The 19,439-nt window shown below is 37.4% G+C and overlaps 1 protein-coding gene across 1 annotated transcript in view; it reads right to left on the reverse strand.

The window, feature by feature from the left end:
* The window catches only part of GABRA2 (gamma-aminobutyric acid type A receptor subunit alpha2), a 56,704-nt gene that overhangs the window by 23,590 nt on the left and 13,675 nt on the right, over positions 1 to 19,439 (reverse strand). Inside the window, exon 3 of the mRNA XM_059817464.1 lies at positions 7,136 to 7,203. Coding sequence (XP_059673447.1) covers positions 7,136 to 7,203 — 68 coding nt within the window. The remainder of the gene's footprint in view (positions 1 to 7,135; positions 7,204 to 19,439) is intronic.

A 19,439-nucleotide genomic window follows, 5' to 3' on the forward strand; every position in this document is an offset into this window, starting at 1 on the left:
GCAGATTTTGGCAGTCTTTCCATCTGAAGTAAAGATGGAAGTGTTTCAAACATCTCAAAAAAATGTGAGTGTCCATTAGCAAGCAGTATTGTCATGGAGCAGACTGAACATTTTATTAACCACCCTCTGGAACATAACGTTTTGTTTAGTGAATAGTTCAGGCCAGAGTTCCTCATTCCTTACTTGTAAAGATTTTTCTCTGTCAGTTCTCTAAAGAAAGTTTGGCTTTTTCTTGACCACTGTTAAAGCCATTAACTGACACACATATATAACCACGAAAGCAAATTTTAAATACTGTAAAATATAAAACTTTAAAAAGGCAAATACAAAAAAATAAAAATAAGGAAAGGGAAAATGGCACACATTTTTTTTATTGATTCCTTAAAGACAGTCAGAAATACTGTGGTTGATACATTGACGAGATAAACACATAAGATTCATGGACCTAAATGTCACCTAGCTAATATAGGGGATTCATATTAATATTTATTTTTACATTAGTATAATTTCTTAATTTTAGTTCTTAAAAAGCACATTCTTCGTATCATATCTACCTTAAGGCAATATGTAATTTTTCTTTCAGTTTAGCTTAAAAACATTAACAATATTAGTATGCAACTAGTACTGTCGAATACTAACATGGTTGGTATGCAACTAAGTATCAAAACTACTTCCAAGAAAACGAAGAAGGAGTTTTAGACATGAGACTCAAAAAAAATTCAATTATTCAAAGCAAAATAATCTGCCCAGTATATGCAGAGTTTGAGTATATTGTGGGTTTGAGAGTGCAAGTTTGTGACGGAACTTCTGCAAATTAATTTACCAAACTTCCTCACTAAGCATTTGGATCTAGCTTTTGAGTGAATGCTGAAATCAGCTTTACAGTGGGAAGATCAAATCATTAGTTTGTTGTCTTGGTCATTTAATTCTCTGTAGGATAGATTTACGCATGGTGCAAATGGCATACACAAGGGCTAACACACTACAACAGTCTGCAAAACCCCATAGTTCTTGAAGTACACCATTGTATGGCTTGGCTTTACCTAGACCTGTCTACCAGATGGGACAAACAATGTTTCTACCATCTCCATCTCACTTACTACTTATCTCTTCTCTTAAAAAAAAAATAGTTGTCTAACAATATCAGGACTGAAAGAGTTCAGGATGCAATTCTCCTCTCCCCAAAAACCCCTCAACACTCCAGTCACAAACACTGACTACTCAGGCTCTGTAAAAGTACTTCACAAGCTATGTATCTAACATCAAATCTCATTGCACAGATGTATAAACTGAGTCCATTTGTTCTTTTCCAAAACTTACCTTCTGAGGTGTACAAAACACAGAACACAGAAGGAAATTGCACACAGCCAGAAATTCCTTTCAGGTCCTTGGGAGGTGCAGATCTTATACACTGGTGAATAGAATTCTTGAAAATATTCTGAATAAACTCCCTTATGAAGGAGGGCTGTGGTCTGAAACTGCAAGGTTGGTTATTTTTTATCAAAAACCTTAACAGCCCTGTTAAAAACTTAAACACTATCCCATCATTGCATTTCAAAGGAATATGTATTCATTTTTAAACACATAAGTAATGTCTGCCAGATATATACGACCTTTAATACTATAAAAAATATGTGGTATATTTCTAGGGAATTGTAGCATGATTTTCCTCTATTTGAAGAGCTCATTTCAAGCCTTTTATTTCTGCTTCGTCTGCCAACTTCAGTCATTTCTGTCTAAGCATTTAATCTAAACATTGAAAAAAATCTGGAAAAAAATGTGTTTAACCAGTTTGAATGATAGTGTCTAGGGAAGAGAATGTCTTCCTATTCATATCCATTTATGAAAAGGACCTTCTCTGAATGATTTTTCTCTCTCTTTCTTTCCATAGACCTGATGCAGAATGAACTCCGAGTCTAAAATAAGCGCTGAGGAGGGATAAGAGAGGAATGTGAAAGATACAAATAGGGTTTACTTAGAAAAGAGACTACAGGATATTATTCACACTGCTGTCACTGAAAATACAAACACTTCTCATTAGCCTTTTTTACTCAGACATGGAGAAAGCAGAACCCTGAAACACAATGGACGCGTGGTGCCAGGGACAGGAATCCAAACGAGGTACGCTGAGAGCTAATGTCAGTGAAGGGCTTGGACAAAGTCTCTGACAAATCAATCTCCAATACTGATCCACTTGGCAGGATGCTGCACAGGAGAACAAGCCTTCCCAACAGAATAAAACAACAGAAATTCTGCAAGAGATCATCTGAGATATCCTCCTCAAAATTTCAGCCTATGGATTCAACTTGCAAAGGCAACGATCTGAGCCTATAATAAAAGGGAATACAGCAACCAGTTTATTGACTTTTCAGAAACATATAAATGATAGAAAGACAACCTAGATGCTCCCCAACACCCAAGAAAGCCAAGTGTATTTATCATTTCTGTTTGCCTTTTACACTTTAGTTTTCTGTTACTGAGTTAAAATAAAAGCTACAGTAAAATAATTGCAGTGCTTTTTTTAATCTTTGTGAAAAAAATCATCTTGGTGCATTCCCTTATTCTGTTCTGACTTACATATCATACAACCCCTGTAAAGCTTCTCTCCAGTTAAGAACCATAGCTCATAATTAGACTTTGAAACAGCTAAAAAATAAGTTTCCTAGAAAAAAAACAAAATCTGAAATACAAAAAGGAATGAGGTAATCTGAAAAACGGACACAAAAAAAGATACATGGTTCCCTGTTCAGCCACTGTCTCTAAAGAACCATCCTCAGTTGTAGTGAGATGCTGTAACAACCCTTTTGGTCCTTTCTGGATTTGACCTTCAGGCTTCGTTGAAAATTTCTGTTCTGGTTGTACTTGAAAAATCAGAAATGCTTATTGAAAGTTTAATTGAAAACTGACAAGATGGAAGTGTGTGTAACAATGAACTAGCTGGGTATGACCATCTCTACAGAGAAACGTTCATGTTTTGTGACTCTAGAGTGACAAAATAGAGGTTTATCAAGAAACTCGGAAAAATTGTGTGTACAAACAAATGGGGAAAAACAAAAATGTAACCATGGTAAACAAAACTCCCCAAAGACAATGAAAAGCTAAGGTTGAAAGCTGAAACACAAAACTTTCAGAAAGCTTGTTAGTTTTAATATTCAAGCAAAACTGATTCAGGTCCTGCCACCTACTAACTGTGTGTTGTAGGAAAGCAGGAAAGACTGTTCCCAGTGACAATTAGAAAGACTGCTCTGAGGCAAAATTTGGCAAAATCTTGGCAAAGCTTTCTTCACAGCAGACCTCATATAAAGGCTCTCAGTGCCTATATGCTCTGTCTTACATACAACAACTATTGCTTGAAAAGTAAATATGTTTCTCATTTATGATTTACATTTTTTTTCTATCAGGGACATTAGCACTTACGGCTACCTGGGAAAATTTAGAAGCCGAAGTGTCAGGAGAGCCTGGAAAGAACGTAAGTCACAGAAAAAGCTGTAAAAGTACCTTGCTTGCAGTGCTAAAATCAGAGTTAGCAGCATATTTATTTATAAAGATACATCAATCTACCAGACTTCAAATAATTAATTTTGAAAAAACAGAGAAATAATCAGTTTTAATGTTTAAAGTATTTCCATTTTGTTATACTACAATTCATAATCCAACCAAAATTATCCTTCACCTCAGAATTTTCAAATATTAAATATTTTCATTTAATTACAAATGTTTTAATTAGCCTCTTTAATCATAATTTAGCCTTCTAACTCTTTAGAAAATTCAGATATGCTTTATTTTTCAATTGTTCTGTTCAATTTTTGGTTTGTTTGTTTTTCTAAACAATGCAGCTTTTCTTCTCTCAGGCTAATGTCAAAATAAATTTGTATCACTGATCTGGTTGGAAGCCTATAAGGCATAGCATCATAATACTGAACTTAAACATTTCAAAGAAATAACAGCTCAGAAAGACAGAACCATGAAAGTAAAATCTGTTTAATCCCATGTTTTGGTTTGCCTTCCTTGGTTTTCATTAGTTTGCAAAATGAACTTGAAAATTCCTGTTGTATATTGGCATTTCCTTTGACATTAAATACTGTGGTTGACATACAATAGCATTTTTATGACACAGTTAATATAGATACACCAATATTTTAGGCACAGCAGTTCATTTGAAGCACAGTTTGCAATAGAGTTCTGGCCAAGAGTCAACAGATTTGGTAGCTGACTATTTTGGGCAGAACAGAGAGTAGCATCTTTTTAACTTAGTCAAAATGTTAATCCACAACAAGGATCAAAAGTTTTTGCCTCTTAAGACATTGGGAGAAAAATCTCAGCTTTTACCTTCTAAATTTATCAATGACAACTTCAGCTAGCCGAAAATCAGTCAAAGATCAAGTTCCCCTGGACTTAATTATTTTTTGGCAAAATTGTGATACTGGAAAAATACAGGGAATATGAATAAAAAACTACATTCTAGCAATCATCCTGAGTCACAGATTGCACACGATACTATATTATCATTAATGGCAACTACTACACTTAGTGAGGAAAAATGAAACCTCACAAATTGCTACCAATTCAACAACAAAGGTTAGAATGACATTTTATCAACTTTGTGAATCAACACTGCTATGCAACAACTGTGTCCTTAGCTCCGATCCACCCACGATTTTCAGTGTGCCACCTCCCTCTTCCATACTATAAACATATATTAATCATCTCCATGGCAGTGAGTCCCCTTCCCATTTTCAACAGGCTTTTCTCCTAAGCACTGTTATTCTTCACAAGATGCTAACCAAGGGGAAAAGAAAACAAACTGGCAAAGAGATAATGCAAAGGAGTGCAGTCATACATCTGCTGACTTTCGTTGCTGTGAAAAATCCCAGGGGAAGGAATCCTACTGGCAGTAATGACTATGAGAGTTTTGGGCAACAGCAGTCTCCAGCCTAAAAACCTGATGTGACTGAGGGCCTCACCACTCACACTGTGAAAGCAGAGAACCTCAGGGACTGGGACCCAACCTTCCTGAAAAGATCTGAGATTCACTTTGGGATCTTCTGGAGATTTAGGAGGACATAGGCAAGCGTCAAACTTATTCTTCCAATGAAGCCTTTTAAGGAGGAAGCTTATAAAATGAGAATATTCCAGATCTTCCAACATTGACAGAAGAAAATATCAGTAAACCAAACCCTCTGTATAGTAGCTCACATTATCAATTCAGCAATGCAATACCTAAATGAAAAGAGTACTCATGGTAAAAGCTCTAATGTCACATTCATGTTTGACAGAATGTGTGATAGTTTGGAAGCTATTATTTCAAAACTCACATGGTGAAATTTTCTAATTGACTGCTCATACGTTTCAAAATTATTTTATAATTATCAGCTGAACAAGCTAAATTAACCCTGAAACTTGTAGTAGTAAGTATAAAATTGCTCTTACCTATCTACTTATCTGCAAATAGACCTACCCATTAAGTAACAGCTGCTGTTCTGATGCACTGCATCCTGTTTCAATTAACACCTCTGCACAGAGCTGTTGGAGTTTTAGCATCAAATGACCTGACCCCTTACTGTGCCGTCATATCTGTCTGTGCAAATGGACACCCAGAGTTCTCCACACATTTACACACTGATGTCAAAAGTGTTTCAGGAGCTAGGGATTAGGCTCAGGGAGCTTTTCATTAAATTCCCATTTAAGCACAAATGACTTGCACAGCCTTGGGTAAGTCTCCTTGTGCCTCAGTATCACATCTTTAAAATTGGGTTAACAACATCTTCCCATTTCACAGGAATACTGTAAGTGTAAACACTGTGAAGTCATGAGATACTAGACTAACAAGGTCAAGATGTTCATATCACCTTTGTATATAGCTGTGGATACTTGTTTTTTATAATTAGTAATAAAACAAGAATAAATTCAGAAACTTAACATCATTAGGAGAAAACACGTCAAGAGGATCAGTAACATATAGAGTGACAAAATGAAAATAAATGTCTGTTTTTCCAATGAAACAACTTTCCATATGAAGCCTCAGTAATGTATTCATCACAATTTAAACAAATCTTGAAAACTGAAACTGTCACACACAAAAAAAACAAACACAAAAAACCAGAATATATTCTCCAAAGCTATGACTACCTGTTAGTCAGGCAGCAAATAACTTTTAAAATGTACACTGTACCATGAAATATTTAGTCTCATTGCAACCTAGCTTGTAACATCAAGGTGTTTCCTGTTTTGTATGATGCATAACCTGAAAGTTTTCATAGAAAAAGTAAATATTGCCTGTTTTAAAAAATATTCGGTTTTTAATGCCTATAGATACACATAGGTAGTATTTTATATGTCTCATATATAATCATGAATGTTCAAAACACTTCAAAAATAATTTCATGCAGGCAATGATTTCTTGCAGGAATGGCAAGGACAACTAAAGTAACTTTCAGATTGTCCTTCCCTTCTTTCCTTTTAGAGATGTTAGATCCATGAAGATCTTTCTCCCCAGAGCAACACATTCTGCCTAATCTGTGTATGATTTGCAGTGAGCCTACAAAGGACTCCTTGCCTCAGAGTTTTTTCCATTGCTGTTTTCATGAAAGACTGTAATCCAGAGTAATATTCTGACAGTTTCTTTCTTTTTAATGTCACTGACTTCCTTTAAATGGTTACTAAATAGTGCAAATTATGAAGGACAGATCTGTGGAACACCACAATCGTGCTGATGACCCAACTTCCAAGCTACATCTTTCAAGAAGTTTTGTTTGGACTGACTCCAGTCACGTCCCTCAGACTGGTGTCAACATTAAGCGTGCTCTTACAATGCACCTTTCACTCTAGTCTCATCCAAGAGGAAACCAGTTCACCCATCTCAAAACTGCTCCAGAATATGAACCAAAGAACAGTCAGTGGGTACAATCAGAAGATTCACTGGTCCCAACAAAACAGCTAATACAAGTGTACTTATCATGTAAGGTCTATAAACCAATTTCCGTCTTTAGAACTACTGCGATTTGGCACTTCCTGACATCAGTGAAATTATTCCCAATTTGTCCACAATAAGTAAAAGCTGAATACAAGTTTAAAGAAAGGTAATAATATGTATCTTACACCATTTACCATAAAAGCAAAAGATTCAGAAACTCACCATATCAGTATCTGAAACAGGTCCAAAACTGGTCACATAGATGTTAGTGAAGACTTCAGTAATACTATCTGATATAAAAAGAAAAAACAAGCAAACATTTTAAATTTATAGTACTTCTTCAAACTCTCTATGCAAAATTATGGGACATTTTGAACAAGTTTCTGTCCTTATTTACTTCTCCTAACCAGTATCCTGTTCTAAATACTGGGGGTCTCTACCCCACTTAACACAGAGGTTATCGGACAAGTTTGTCCCACTGAGTAGTTTGTTTCAGTTAAAGGACTATACAACCATCAGCAACTACACATATATTTCCCACTTCTCTACCAGCAAAAATAACCACACTCTCTTGGACTTAATATGGTAGTACAGTTCTACACATAAAATGCCTTTGTTGCAGAGGTGTTCTCTCTGTTGTTGCAGATCATTCCTATTAAAGCCTTTCTAGTTCAAGGCTGTTTTCTTCATCCTGAATAGCTTTTTCAAAACTAAAGACAAGAAAAAGCTTACAAAGCAATTATTGACTACACCAAATGTAACACTCAACAGCATCCTACTTTTTAATTGTGTATGTTTTTAAGTGGCATGTATTTTAACATAATAGTTCCTTCCCTTGATACACGATGCTCCTGATACATTGTTGTGGTACTGTAAATACTATAAGAAAATGTTCTTCCTAATCATTGTAGTCAGACAGCCATGAAATCAGAATATTAAATATTGTACTGCAGGGAAAAATAATTGCTGAGTTTTCTATCTTCAGTTTTCAATTAGGTTCAAAATGGAACAGTATTCACTAAGAGGGATAGCACACACTTGCAGGAAATCTCTTACAACAGTTGCCAGCTACCGTCTGCATTCAAGACAGTGAATATGAGGAACTCTCCGCCTTAAAGCCAGCTGCTGGCTGGAAAAGAAATATTTGAATACAACTACCTGTAATTTGAGTCACCCCAGAATTTCCCATTCCTAAAAATAATACAGCTGCCTGTTATATGAGTGATCCTGCTGTTATATTATGATTTCCATATTTAATCATCATTTAGTATGGATAGTTAATAGTTTCTGTATTCCTAAAAGCCACCTTTTGACAAATATGTGGCATAGGCAGCTTTTACTTTTAATGGTGGTGTTGGGTTGATGGTTGGTCTTGATGATCTTAAAGGTCTTTTCCAACCTTAATGATTCGGCGATTCTGTGATTCTGTGATTGTATTGAGGCCAACAATATGATCACTGCCCTCTGTTGGGAGAAATCAGCAGTCCTCACCCGTGACGGCAGATGCTCCACCAACCACCAGGCAAAGGCAAGACCGTTCCTTGAGCGACTGCATGGGGAGCAGTGTATTTCCAAAGGGATGTAGCTGCACCCAAAGCAGAAAACTTCTGGTACACGGGGGAGGCACATTCCTGCACTCTCATCTTTAAGGAAACGTGAATTTCCTTCTCCAGCTGAACACCAGACGTGCTTATTAGAATACAAGACTTTGTAAAGCCTTTCCTACCCAAAAGAACCTTCTTTCCAGGATCATCCCTGCTTTTTAAGCAAATACATAAAGGCTGACTCTTAAGTCACTCTGAAAGTTCAAAAGGACACTTCCCCTGCATGTCCTGAGAGATGTTTATTTGTGTCATAGAGATTTCTGTAATCCCATATGCAGCATCCATACACAAGCACAGTTGATTTCTACTCCAAACATCTTACCAACTAATTTTAAGTCAGTGGACAACAAGAGGTGCTGAGTCTGCACTGTTCTTAGTATTCAAAAAGGATGAAGTATGGGTCTGGCTGAAATATCATACAGAAACCACAGGTACAGTTCAGAAGACTAGTGACTGCATATTGCCTATGGGAGACTCTCCAGAAAAAAGATTATTCTCTCCAAATGGTTACCTGGCACAGGCTGAGATGAAATGGAAAAGGGACAAGAGAGCTACTCTTCAGGGGGTAAAACAGCGCTGCAGGGACTAACTGTGAAATTTGGCCTGTACTATGAAATTTGGCCTGTACTATAATGACAACACAAAATCTTAATTACAGTTCCACAAAAAACACTGGTGTTACAAAAATATGACTGACAATCAAGAATCCCAACAGCAAAGAACCAAGGCTAATTTCAATTACACTGGTATAATCTGAAGGACTCCTACTATAAGCAAAGAAGTCACTTGGCAAATCTTAACCTACACATACACCCCCCAAATGGTCGGAAGCATGGTCCTCTTGTAGCCTCACCCTATTCTATCAGTTGTTTGCATCTGGCGTATTATTTGACACATTGGAATGACTTTACAATTTGCATATAGTAAACTGCAGGACATGGAATCTTCAGGCTTGCCTTGCATTTGAAGTTTTAATTTTTAAAAAAATCCCATATTCTATCATATTATTTCCACATACTTCTGGATCCATCCTCCCACCAGAAATGAGCAGAGAAAACAGAGCTGAGAACAAACAAATCGACCACAACATATCGTTGAATGCTATTACAACAGTCTGCAGACTCTCCTTGTTGGTGTGCATTACTCACTTCAAATCACTTCAAATACTTGGAGTGAAGGATCAAGACTTGGGGAGTGGAGGGGGGATGGATGGGAAGAAGAGGCTTGCTATCCACAAATCTTCAGCTGCAAGAGCTTCATTTCAGGCTGTCATCATTAAGATAAGCACTTCAATGTATAGAAAAAGTCCTGGGGCAAATTCATCCCTGATAGCCTCAGGAATAGGAATGGATGCAAATTAATCGTGCACCTTTCTTTCTTTCTTGCCAAAACTGTCTTAAACCGGCATAGCTCCAGCCAATGGTCACAGCAGTGAGTTTCAACGCAACCAGTTGCTCTCCCCCAAAGTGAGGGTTCATCCTGACGGCAGGCACTCCACCGAGCTGCTTCTCCTCTGGCGAGACGAGAGCCACGCCGCGACAGAGAGTGGAGGGAGTAGGTAGAACATCTTGAAACACGGTATGAAAGGGACAAGGCAAGCTGAAAAGTTACAAGAGATGAGAAGACTGGGGGAAAAGGAAGGATAAGAAAACAGAACAAAGGAAGACAGGAAAAAAAGAAAAAGGAAAGTACACAAAAGATGAACTAGCAGATTTTTATTTCTGTGTCCTATTTTCTGTCAAAATTCTGAATATTTTATAAGTTTCTATTTATACCCTACATACAAGGAAACTGGTCCTTAAAGACAAAAGAAGCTGAAATGTAGTAAATAGTGAATTATTCCTGTTACCATCCGTTAGTGTTAGCAGCCTGAGCCTTGTTTCTTCTTTGTTACTTTACATAGTGTTACAATAAAGATTCCTCTGAATTACAAATTTGAACGCAGGGTATCAGAATCAGTGTCTACGAAAAGAAAAAATGAATCCTCCTTTTTTACAACAAATATTGTAGTTATTACTTTGAAAGAATACATGCTCATCAAATAAAGTCTGTATTAAAACACATCACTGTGTCCTGCTAGTAACTTACTGAAAGCAATTCAGAGGCACAAAGCACAGTTTCAGATGGACTCTCAATTCAATCAGCAGGCACCACAGTTACAGGCTTTTTATAACTCACATTCTGTCAAGAACAGCACAAGTCATCACACTTAGCCCACTGGAGAGTCAAACAGTTCTGGATCATTAGTGCTTGTGAAAAAGCCAAAGGAATATACTCAGCTAAAGAATGTTCAATGCAACATGTGTTTGTGTACCAATGTAGAGTCTATTTTTTTGAGAAAAATTAAGAACAAGTTTTTTTCCACTAGAATTATAAAATTTTTTTCTTCAATTGACATGTAAACACATAACTCAAAGGCCTGATTTTCCATCAGTGCTTAAATCAATGGAGGCCTAGTGCTTTTGACAAACAGTCTAGTTTTTAAAGAAGAACCTTCTGTTGGGAGGAGAGGTGGCTGACTCATTTATAGTTGTGAGCTCTTAAGTTATTCTGAATCACTGCCTTTGAAGGTTAAACAAAGAAACAGGAACAGGAAAGGGTAAGGATATAGTTTCTATTTCTGATGCTTCTTTTAGGGAAAAAAATCTCAGGCAAAGAATATGACATGTAGATGTCATCATCACATGAAGCGCTCTGAAATTCAGCAAATGCTATTATAGCATCGTTTCTAACTTGCCTTGGTCATAAATGTTAAAAGTGAAGCCTTATCTGACTTAGCCTAGGCCAATTTCTCAGAAGATGGAAGCCAAAGGTAAACTGACAAAAAAAAGAGTCAAGAAAGTTAGAAAGAAAAAGAGGAAGAAAAACACATCCTATGAAAGAAGTAAAAGCAATAACTATTAAGATCATGTTTCACATAGTTCTCAAGCACTGGTTTCTTCTGATTCCCTTTCCTTACTTGAACTGTCATGGTATCAGTACTGTAAAAAAATCAAAAAGTAAGAAAAACCAATAAATATACCAAATCGCAGAAGATGTATAAATCTTTATCTATCCTTAGCTGGAAGTTTTACTGTGTACTTCAATTACGTTTAGGATTTTACACACATTAATTGTAATAACCTCTCTCTGAAGATAATAATTTTATTATCTTCATTTTGCTGTACTTGGGAAGCTGAGGCAGAAGGATTGAATGAAGTGTAAGTAATGTGAAGTACAAGTGTTTACCAAATCTGGCTTCAGCTGTGCAGCATTAAGTATCCACGCTGGAAAATGTCAATAAAGTAAAAGCCAGTCTGTTTGAGGTAACACAAACCGTCAAAGTATTCTTGGTGGGACAGAGCTTTTAAAATATACATACGCAGTTGTAATGCATAGCATGAAACAATTTCTTACAAACGTTATTTTCAATGTAGAGTAAATAGTACCCAGGAGAACACTGAAAGGCTGTAACTGAAGGGCTGCTACTGCATGCAAAAATAAAAGTGAAAATAAAATACTGCTTTTTAATTACGTCAGCAAAAAATAAAAATGGAGGTCAAGTTGCAGTGCTGTGGGAGCCTTAACTGAGGATTTCTGAGTTTTTGTGGAAATGCTGTCAAAAGCTTGACGTTCCTTTAATTATTTTGCTACAAAAAATTATTTAACTGGAATTGACATTGTTCTGACATTGTAATATGGTCTCCAAGGGCATGCTTGCCAATGTTGCACAAAGGCTTTGAAATTGTCATCCATAATACAAGTCAGGAATTGCACAGGTGAAATAGCCAGGGTCTTAATCCATCAAACACTGTTCCAACTCAACATGCTGCCCTTATCTGACAAGCTCCTTAGTGTGTCTGTTGACAGCTCAGGACACTCTCTGGCTGGCAGGGAATGGGGGTCAGAGGAGGTCCTGTAACGTGGAGCTGTAAGAGCAGCAAAACCCATAGGAATGCAGATATTTCAAAATACTGTTCTGTCAGTTGTTCTTTATATTTGGTTTTGGTGCTTTATGTGACAGTTTTATCTATCCAACTACTCAGCATCTTCATTCATTATCCACTGTTAAATTACAACAGTTTCAAAGCCACATGTGCCTACATAAATACACTTCCAATTTGTGAATTGAAGCCAACTGTGAGAAGAAACAAATTCACTTCCCTCCTTGGTATCAGCGCTTCACTTTCAATAGCCTCACTCTATCCTCGGTCTATTGGCACAACAATTTCTTAATATGAGCCATAAGTAAACTTCTCTTTCAATCTCCATCTTTAACAAAGCATATGTACAGTAAGCTTACCAGTAAGACCTAGTAATACCTGCGTTACTGTTGAGAGTTGCTCTCTTGATTTTGGCATAAATGAGACCTGAATCAAATGGTCTACTTGATTTCTCATGGTGTTGACTGGAACAAGAATATATTCTGGAGAAAACATTCTGGAGAAAGATACAGGAACTGAAAGCCAGCAGGCTAACAGGCCCCAACTGATTTTGCTCTGAAGAGCTTATTTCTATTAAGAGACATTGTATCATACACAAAATAGACAGCTCCATGTAAAGACTATCAGAGACCCTCCAAAAGGCCTACACAGAACCCATGAAGTTGGGCAACCCTGTAAAGCAATACCGTACTCTTCAAAAAAGACCATTATGTCATTTAGACTAACTGAATATCTGGTCCTGTGTACAAGCCCATTATTGAATTGAAATTTTGATTTCAGAAAAGTAGTATTTATTATTCTGAAATTGAATATACAGCTATATATTCCGAAATTGCAGGAAAATATAAACTTGAGGGAGAACTTACTGTAATACAAAACTTCACTTAAAAGTAGGTGTACCTTTAGAGATGAGTGGGACTTTTTGACATCAAAAACACACACATTAACCTGGAAAAAAAATGTTTAGCTTAACTGTCAACATCCTTTTCTTCTGTAGTAAAAAAATATTACTTGGGAAAACATTTTCAGATATGTTTATAGCTGAGCTAACATCTTTTTTAGGTGTAGGTTACCCACAAAATGTGCACAGAATGAAACATAGGCATATCTGCAATTCAAATAATGTGATACATCACAGTTGGGTAATTGCTCAGATTTGTCCTGTATGTAAAAGAAACTGGTGCAAACTGTAAGACCATTGTTTCCAGATAGCAAACAGAAAATTAAACAGTTCTCTCTGTGCTGAGTGATACATTTACACATCACTAAGTCAATTTTCAGATGCATATGACAGATTTGGAGTTTAACCCTCACTCAAAAAGAAGAGTGCAGATCACATACACAAACGTTACCTTTACTACTTTTTCTTCTCTCTCTCTCCGCCAAGAGACCTTTAATTTGCAGACCTTATTACTTCAGGTAACAAAATTAAACATATTTCCAAAGGGTCCTGTGAATGAAGAGCCTTGGATACAAGTGACATTTGAGGTGCAGTTTTAACTTTATTATAGCCTTCCTCCACAAGTTTGAGAAAGTCACTTAAGGATAGGGCTAAAGACTGATTTTGGTGCCCAATTATCTCTTTAACTATATTGGACAAGCTCCAGAAAGTTATTTAAGCTCCAAGTTTCCACTTAAATCAATAAAAGTTAATCTGAATGTCTCTGTGGTCCAGATCATAATGACTAAATTTTGCACGTATATTTGTCTAATCCCAAATTCCCATCTAACGTTGTCAGTACCTAAAATTCCCTGGCTGCTTATATTTCCACCTTAAGGCAAAAATATCCTGATGCTGCCAAACAGCTTAAAGAACTGGCTCTCAACCAAGTCCCAATGAGTTCCTCAAGCTATAAATAATTATAAATTTACTGGGCCAGAAAGAATTTGAGAGAGAAAGCAAGAAAACAAGCAAGAGACTGATTCCACAGCCTAGCAGTACTCATGGGATGCAGCAGACATAAACTGAAGTCTCTGCTCAATATCTAATTATTTACACAAAGCAGAACAATTCCTTCCAAAGACTGAGGAAGCACGCCCTATCTTAGAAAATTTACTTTTGTGGTCAAGACAGACCCTGACACACAGTAACTTTAGTTCATGTCTCTGCTTTAAATCAGAGCATGCACTTGACAAGAGATGCTCTCTCTCTCACAAGTTTCCATCATTCCAGGCTATCTGCTACTCTCATGGCTCTTTTCAGGAAAGAAGGAATGGCACGAGCTCTAGATGGGGCACACCACTGTGAACAGATGAAGTGGAGACTGGTAGTGTTTTCCCACCCAAACTTTGATGTTTCACCTGTGTTGGTAAGAAAAGGCTTCAGCTGCATGCCTCTCTCCAGCATTTTTTAATTAGTTAGCTTGACAGGTCCCCACTCAGTTTATTGACTTTACGAACTGCTTTTGCAGACAGTTAAGGCTATGCCCACACCATTTCTGAGGTGTGCCAACATGCCTAGCTTTTCCCATGTTCCACAAAGGAGACCTGTCTGTTTGAAGCAATGAATTCCACTATACATGGGGTCCAGGAGATGTAGGCACTGCCAAACCTAAGCCCTCAGCCTGTATGGCTGATTGGCCAAAGACTGTGAATGGCATTGCAGTCCAGCAGTACAAAACATAGGTCGCAGTCCATGTTCTGACACATATGTAGATATTTTATACAAAGTAAACCATCTCTAGTGGAAGAAACCACTCTCTCAGAATGATCAAAAGCCCTGTGTCTAGTTAACAGAGATGGAAAGTGGGACACATGGATTCAGATCCCTTTTCCAAATCAGGCAAAGAATAAATAAGACATTTAAGCTCGAATGTACTTCATCCCTGATGAGAAGGCTACCGTACTGACTGGTGCAGCCCACATCACATCGGGCCAACCAGTGTCTGGTTTGAATCCTGCTGGTAGGTAAACATGAGAAAGAGTTTGAAGCAACCCAGAAGTGCATAACTTAATTTGCATGGGGAAAAGAAGAAATGTAGATACTCTTGGTCATTACTGTTGCACTTCATAGACTTTTGGCACTTCAAGCAACATTTTGAGAATCTCAGAGGTATCAACTGCAAAGTGATTAAGACAGCAATTAACTAACTAAACATCTTTCTGGCTTTTTTTTTCCTATCTTTTAAACAGAGTACTCCTCCGATTTACAGGTTCATTGTAAAGATATTAATGCAACATGGATGCTTTGGATGTATAAACATATGAGACAACTGAGCAATTATTAACAGTAGTATTGACTATAGTACAATTAACAAAGGGAGAAACAAATGTTGAAACTAGGAACAAGAAGGAGTGAATGAAATCACTGGGAAGGACAATCTAAACACATGGGTAATATGAAATCTGTTCCCATGAAGCCAGACTACCATGAAATCCACCAAATCTCAAATTGTTCCCTTTTAATTACATCCTCACACACCAAGAAAAAAGGAAAAATAATTAAAAAGCATTCAGCTCTAAAATAAACAACAGATGTGAGTCATTTTTATTTGGAGTTGCACGAAATGTTCAATAGTTTGGCTGGAAGAAATGTGATCTTACTGCGATGGGTTACTTAAAAGGTTGAAGTAAAATGAACTTAGCTAACACACAACACATGGCAAACAAAAGCTACATGGCATTCAAATGAAAAATCAAACATCAGCCCTAAACCTTATCCCTTTAGACACTACAGCTTCCACTAGGATGCAAAGAGATGGTATATAAGAACCAGGCTGAGTAACAAATGGGACTACTGCCTTGTTTAGATCAACTGGATGAGCATGATAAAGCTAAAATGAACCAGACTGCCCCAACAGTGTCCAAAGAATGAGACAGAGGAAGACAAAGAGAACAAGAGCACTCAAACAAGTCTGGAAATGGAAGGGAGCAGACTTCGATAAAGTGGAGCAGTAATTATTTGGACCAACCTGAATCGGTGTCATCACAGAGGTAGGGATGGCAAAGTTATTATTCCCATGCAATTATATTTCCATCTACTCTGCTTAGAGGCTTGTGCTATTAGAAGGGAAACCATAACATGCAGGTAAGGCAGAACAACTCCCAAAATTATTTCAGATTTTAGAAACTTATATTCAGAAGTCTTTCTCTCTCTCTTTTTTTTTTAAATGTTTGAATTTTATGTCCTTGGTACTTAAGAGTCATGGAACACCCTGTCAAATTCTGCATTACCCTTAGAGGCTAATTTCAGGTTTAATCTCTGTGCTTTATTCCAAGTCACAGTATTTATAAATGATCCCATTTGATACACTCACTCTGCCAGCCCCTCCTGTACTCCAAAACACACCTCCCCATAATAGCAGTATCATTTTAAAAAAGCAGCAGCTTCAAGTTTCTCTTTACAGTCATGAAGTGGCCGAGTCTGGGCTTTTTAAGATATGCCTTTATTGCACAGTGGCTCCTGACTCACTTGATTTTACTTGCTAGATTATTTGCTTGTTCATCTCCTCTTACACAGGCACAGGTGCTTTTCTAGCCAAGATCGCTCAGCCTAGATTTTCTACAGGTTCGATTTCAGGAGCCGCTTTGGCTTATGCTGGTAACATGTCAACTTGCCAGTGCAAGTACAAGTTATGAGCGGTGGCTCTCCTGCAGTACCTTCCCACATTCCAAACATTAAAAAAACCCCGAATTCTCATAATTCCCTGGAAGAACATCAGAGGTTAAAGTTCTTCCGCATCAAGGGCATGTGAAATGGCCACAGTACTCACACTGGAGTGACCAAGGAACCGTCAGAATACATACATAATACATACAGGATTTCACCCTTTGGCTACACACTACTTTTTCTAAGCTAAAACAGACACTGTCACAGTGCTTATTACCTTTGTTAACTATTTAATGAAGATTTGGGTAGCATGCCAGAGCCCACTGGAGTCAGTGAAAAAGGCTTCCCCTGGTGATGGCCAACTTCAGAGGAAGCCTTTGGAGAATGTCTGTATCTGTGGTCAGCCATGGCAAAAAGACTTGGCATCCCAGAGCTGACAGAAACTGGGATAAAGCTCTGGGAAGAACAGTCCTGCTTGTTCTGTGGCAAACACTCATCGTCACCAGAGGTTGGCATCTTCCCAAGGCTGGCTGCTATCAGAGCAAAGTATGAAATTCACATGTTCCGAAGTCCCAAAGGCTGATGGAGCTCCTCTAGAAATCAACAGACTTAAGAAAGCATTGAAAAGGATGATCCTTTCAGACAGATTAATTTTACTGTCCATTTATAGTGCCTGTTACTATAGTCCTGAATCGTACAGTCATTAAAAATGGAGCTACAGTTCTTTTATCTTTTGCTAGCCTTGTACTTTGCATTCAAGCATGACAGGAACCAATGGTAGAAAAAGGTAGTGCCTTTATTTAATACAGCTGTGTCTTAGTGGGCACTCTTAATGCATTTTTTGGAGCAGGAGCCTTGAATATATTTTTAATAGGTAACGCTGTATGAAATTCTGTAATAGCATTTCAGAAGATTGTGACACACTGTCAAAAAAACTAGGCAGCATTCTAATCCTTCTATCAGCCAGCAGTTCCTATTTTAAGCCAGGTGAAATAACTATGAAGTACAGGAAATTAATGTTTATCCAGACTACTCTAATCATCTCAAAAAAGCTAGCACAGACTTACTAAAATCAGCTGGAGGTTGTGTGTATGTTAACACCCTAAATACCCGGGGTGTATAAGAACAAGCAGGCACACTTTTTCTTTAGACCTCCCTGATCCCCACTGTTGCTGAAATGCAGGGAAAGGAGGAATAGGAGTCCTGACAAATGACGAGTTCATGGCTTGACCCAACAGAGAATCATATTAATACTTAAATCGAACAAGTACCCCACAAATGAGCAAAAAATAACATGGACAGTAACGGGGCAATCTTTTTTTAAATCCCATTTTAACATGTTACAGAGTTGTCAGTTACTCTTCTGTTATCTAGTTAATAATTAAAAAAAAAAGGTCTTATATTAAGGCTGTGTAATGTGCCTACAAGAAGTGTACTGTAGCACTCAGAAGTCCCACAGCTGAGTCACTTGAATGTCTCCAAGCTACTTTACAGACAGCAGTGTTTCCCAGAATCTCCTCTAAAACGTACTCCCAGAGCTTGGATTAGGCAGCCTCAAATTTGTCTTTCATGGTTGCCTGTGACAAGAGAATTCCCCTCTGGCTGTGCATGGGACTTTCAGAACCCATCAGGCTTCTATATGTGGAAAGGCTATATATTTGGGACAAGAATCTGCTTTTAATATTAAATTAACAGTTGGTTTTTTTACAGGCAGAAAATACAAAACAGGTTTTTTTCTTTTTTGAAACAATGCCTAATATGAGTTTAACTAGAATCCACTTTCTTAAATTGCATATTCTTCTGAGCAGATACTATGGCTTTGTGAAAATGCAGACAGCATCTACCACAGAATATTATTTTAAAACAACTGGTTATTTTAAAAATAGCATATTATGCAGTAGCAAACAAGATTATCTGTTCATTTTTTTTATGGTCAACTAAAGACAAAATGCCTGGTAAAAAAATTAAGAATTCTCTGACAGCTTTTAGCACCCCGTAGATGGAAAGGGATTATTAAGGATGTGACCATTCCCTTATCTCAAACAACAGGCATTTATATTTCTCCCTTCTCATCTTTATTTATTTATTTACTTTTCCAGGAGGAAGTCTCTTCCCTTTTGTTCAGAAACTGCATGAGGCAATGCAGTTCAAAGTTCACATTTAAAGATCTAGTAGAAAGAAGTTCTCTGGTACTCAATTAACACTATAGACACTGATAAGGACAGTACATGAAATGCCATGGCATGCCCTCCGGATGGCAGAGGGGTTTTATTAACACAGCACTCAATCTAAGGCTCAAAATTCTGTTTTTCCTCATTTATATACTCCACACTACAACTGTTCCTCAGCCTCTTCTCATCCAAAGGGACTTCATTCCTCACTCAGTGAGCCTATAAATTGTGAAAAATATAAACTACTTCAAATAATGAGAATAAAAAGGCATCTAGAGT

The sequence above is a fragment of the Gavia stellata genome, chromosome 5, assembly GCF_030936135.1.
Source record: "Gavia stellata isolate bGavSte3 chromosome 5, bGavSte3.hap2, whole genome shotgun sequence".
In the NCBI taxonomy this organism is placed as follows: domain Eukaryota; kingdom Metazoa; phylum Chordata; class Aves; order Gaviiformes; family Gaviidae; genus Gavia; species Gavia stellata.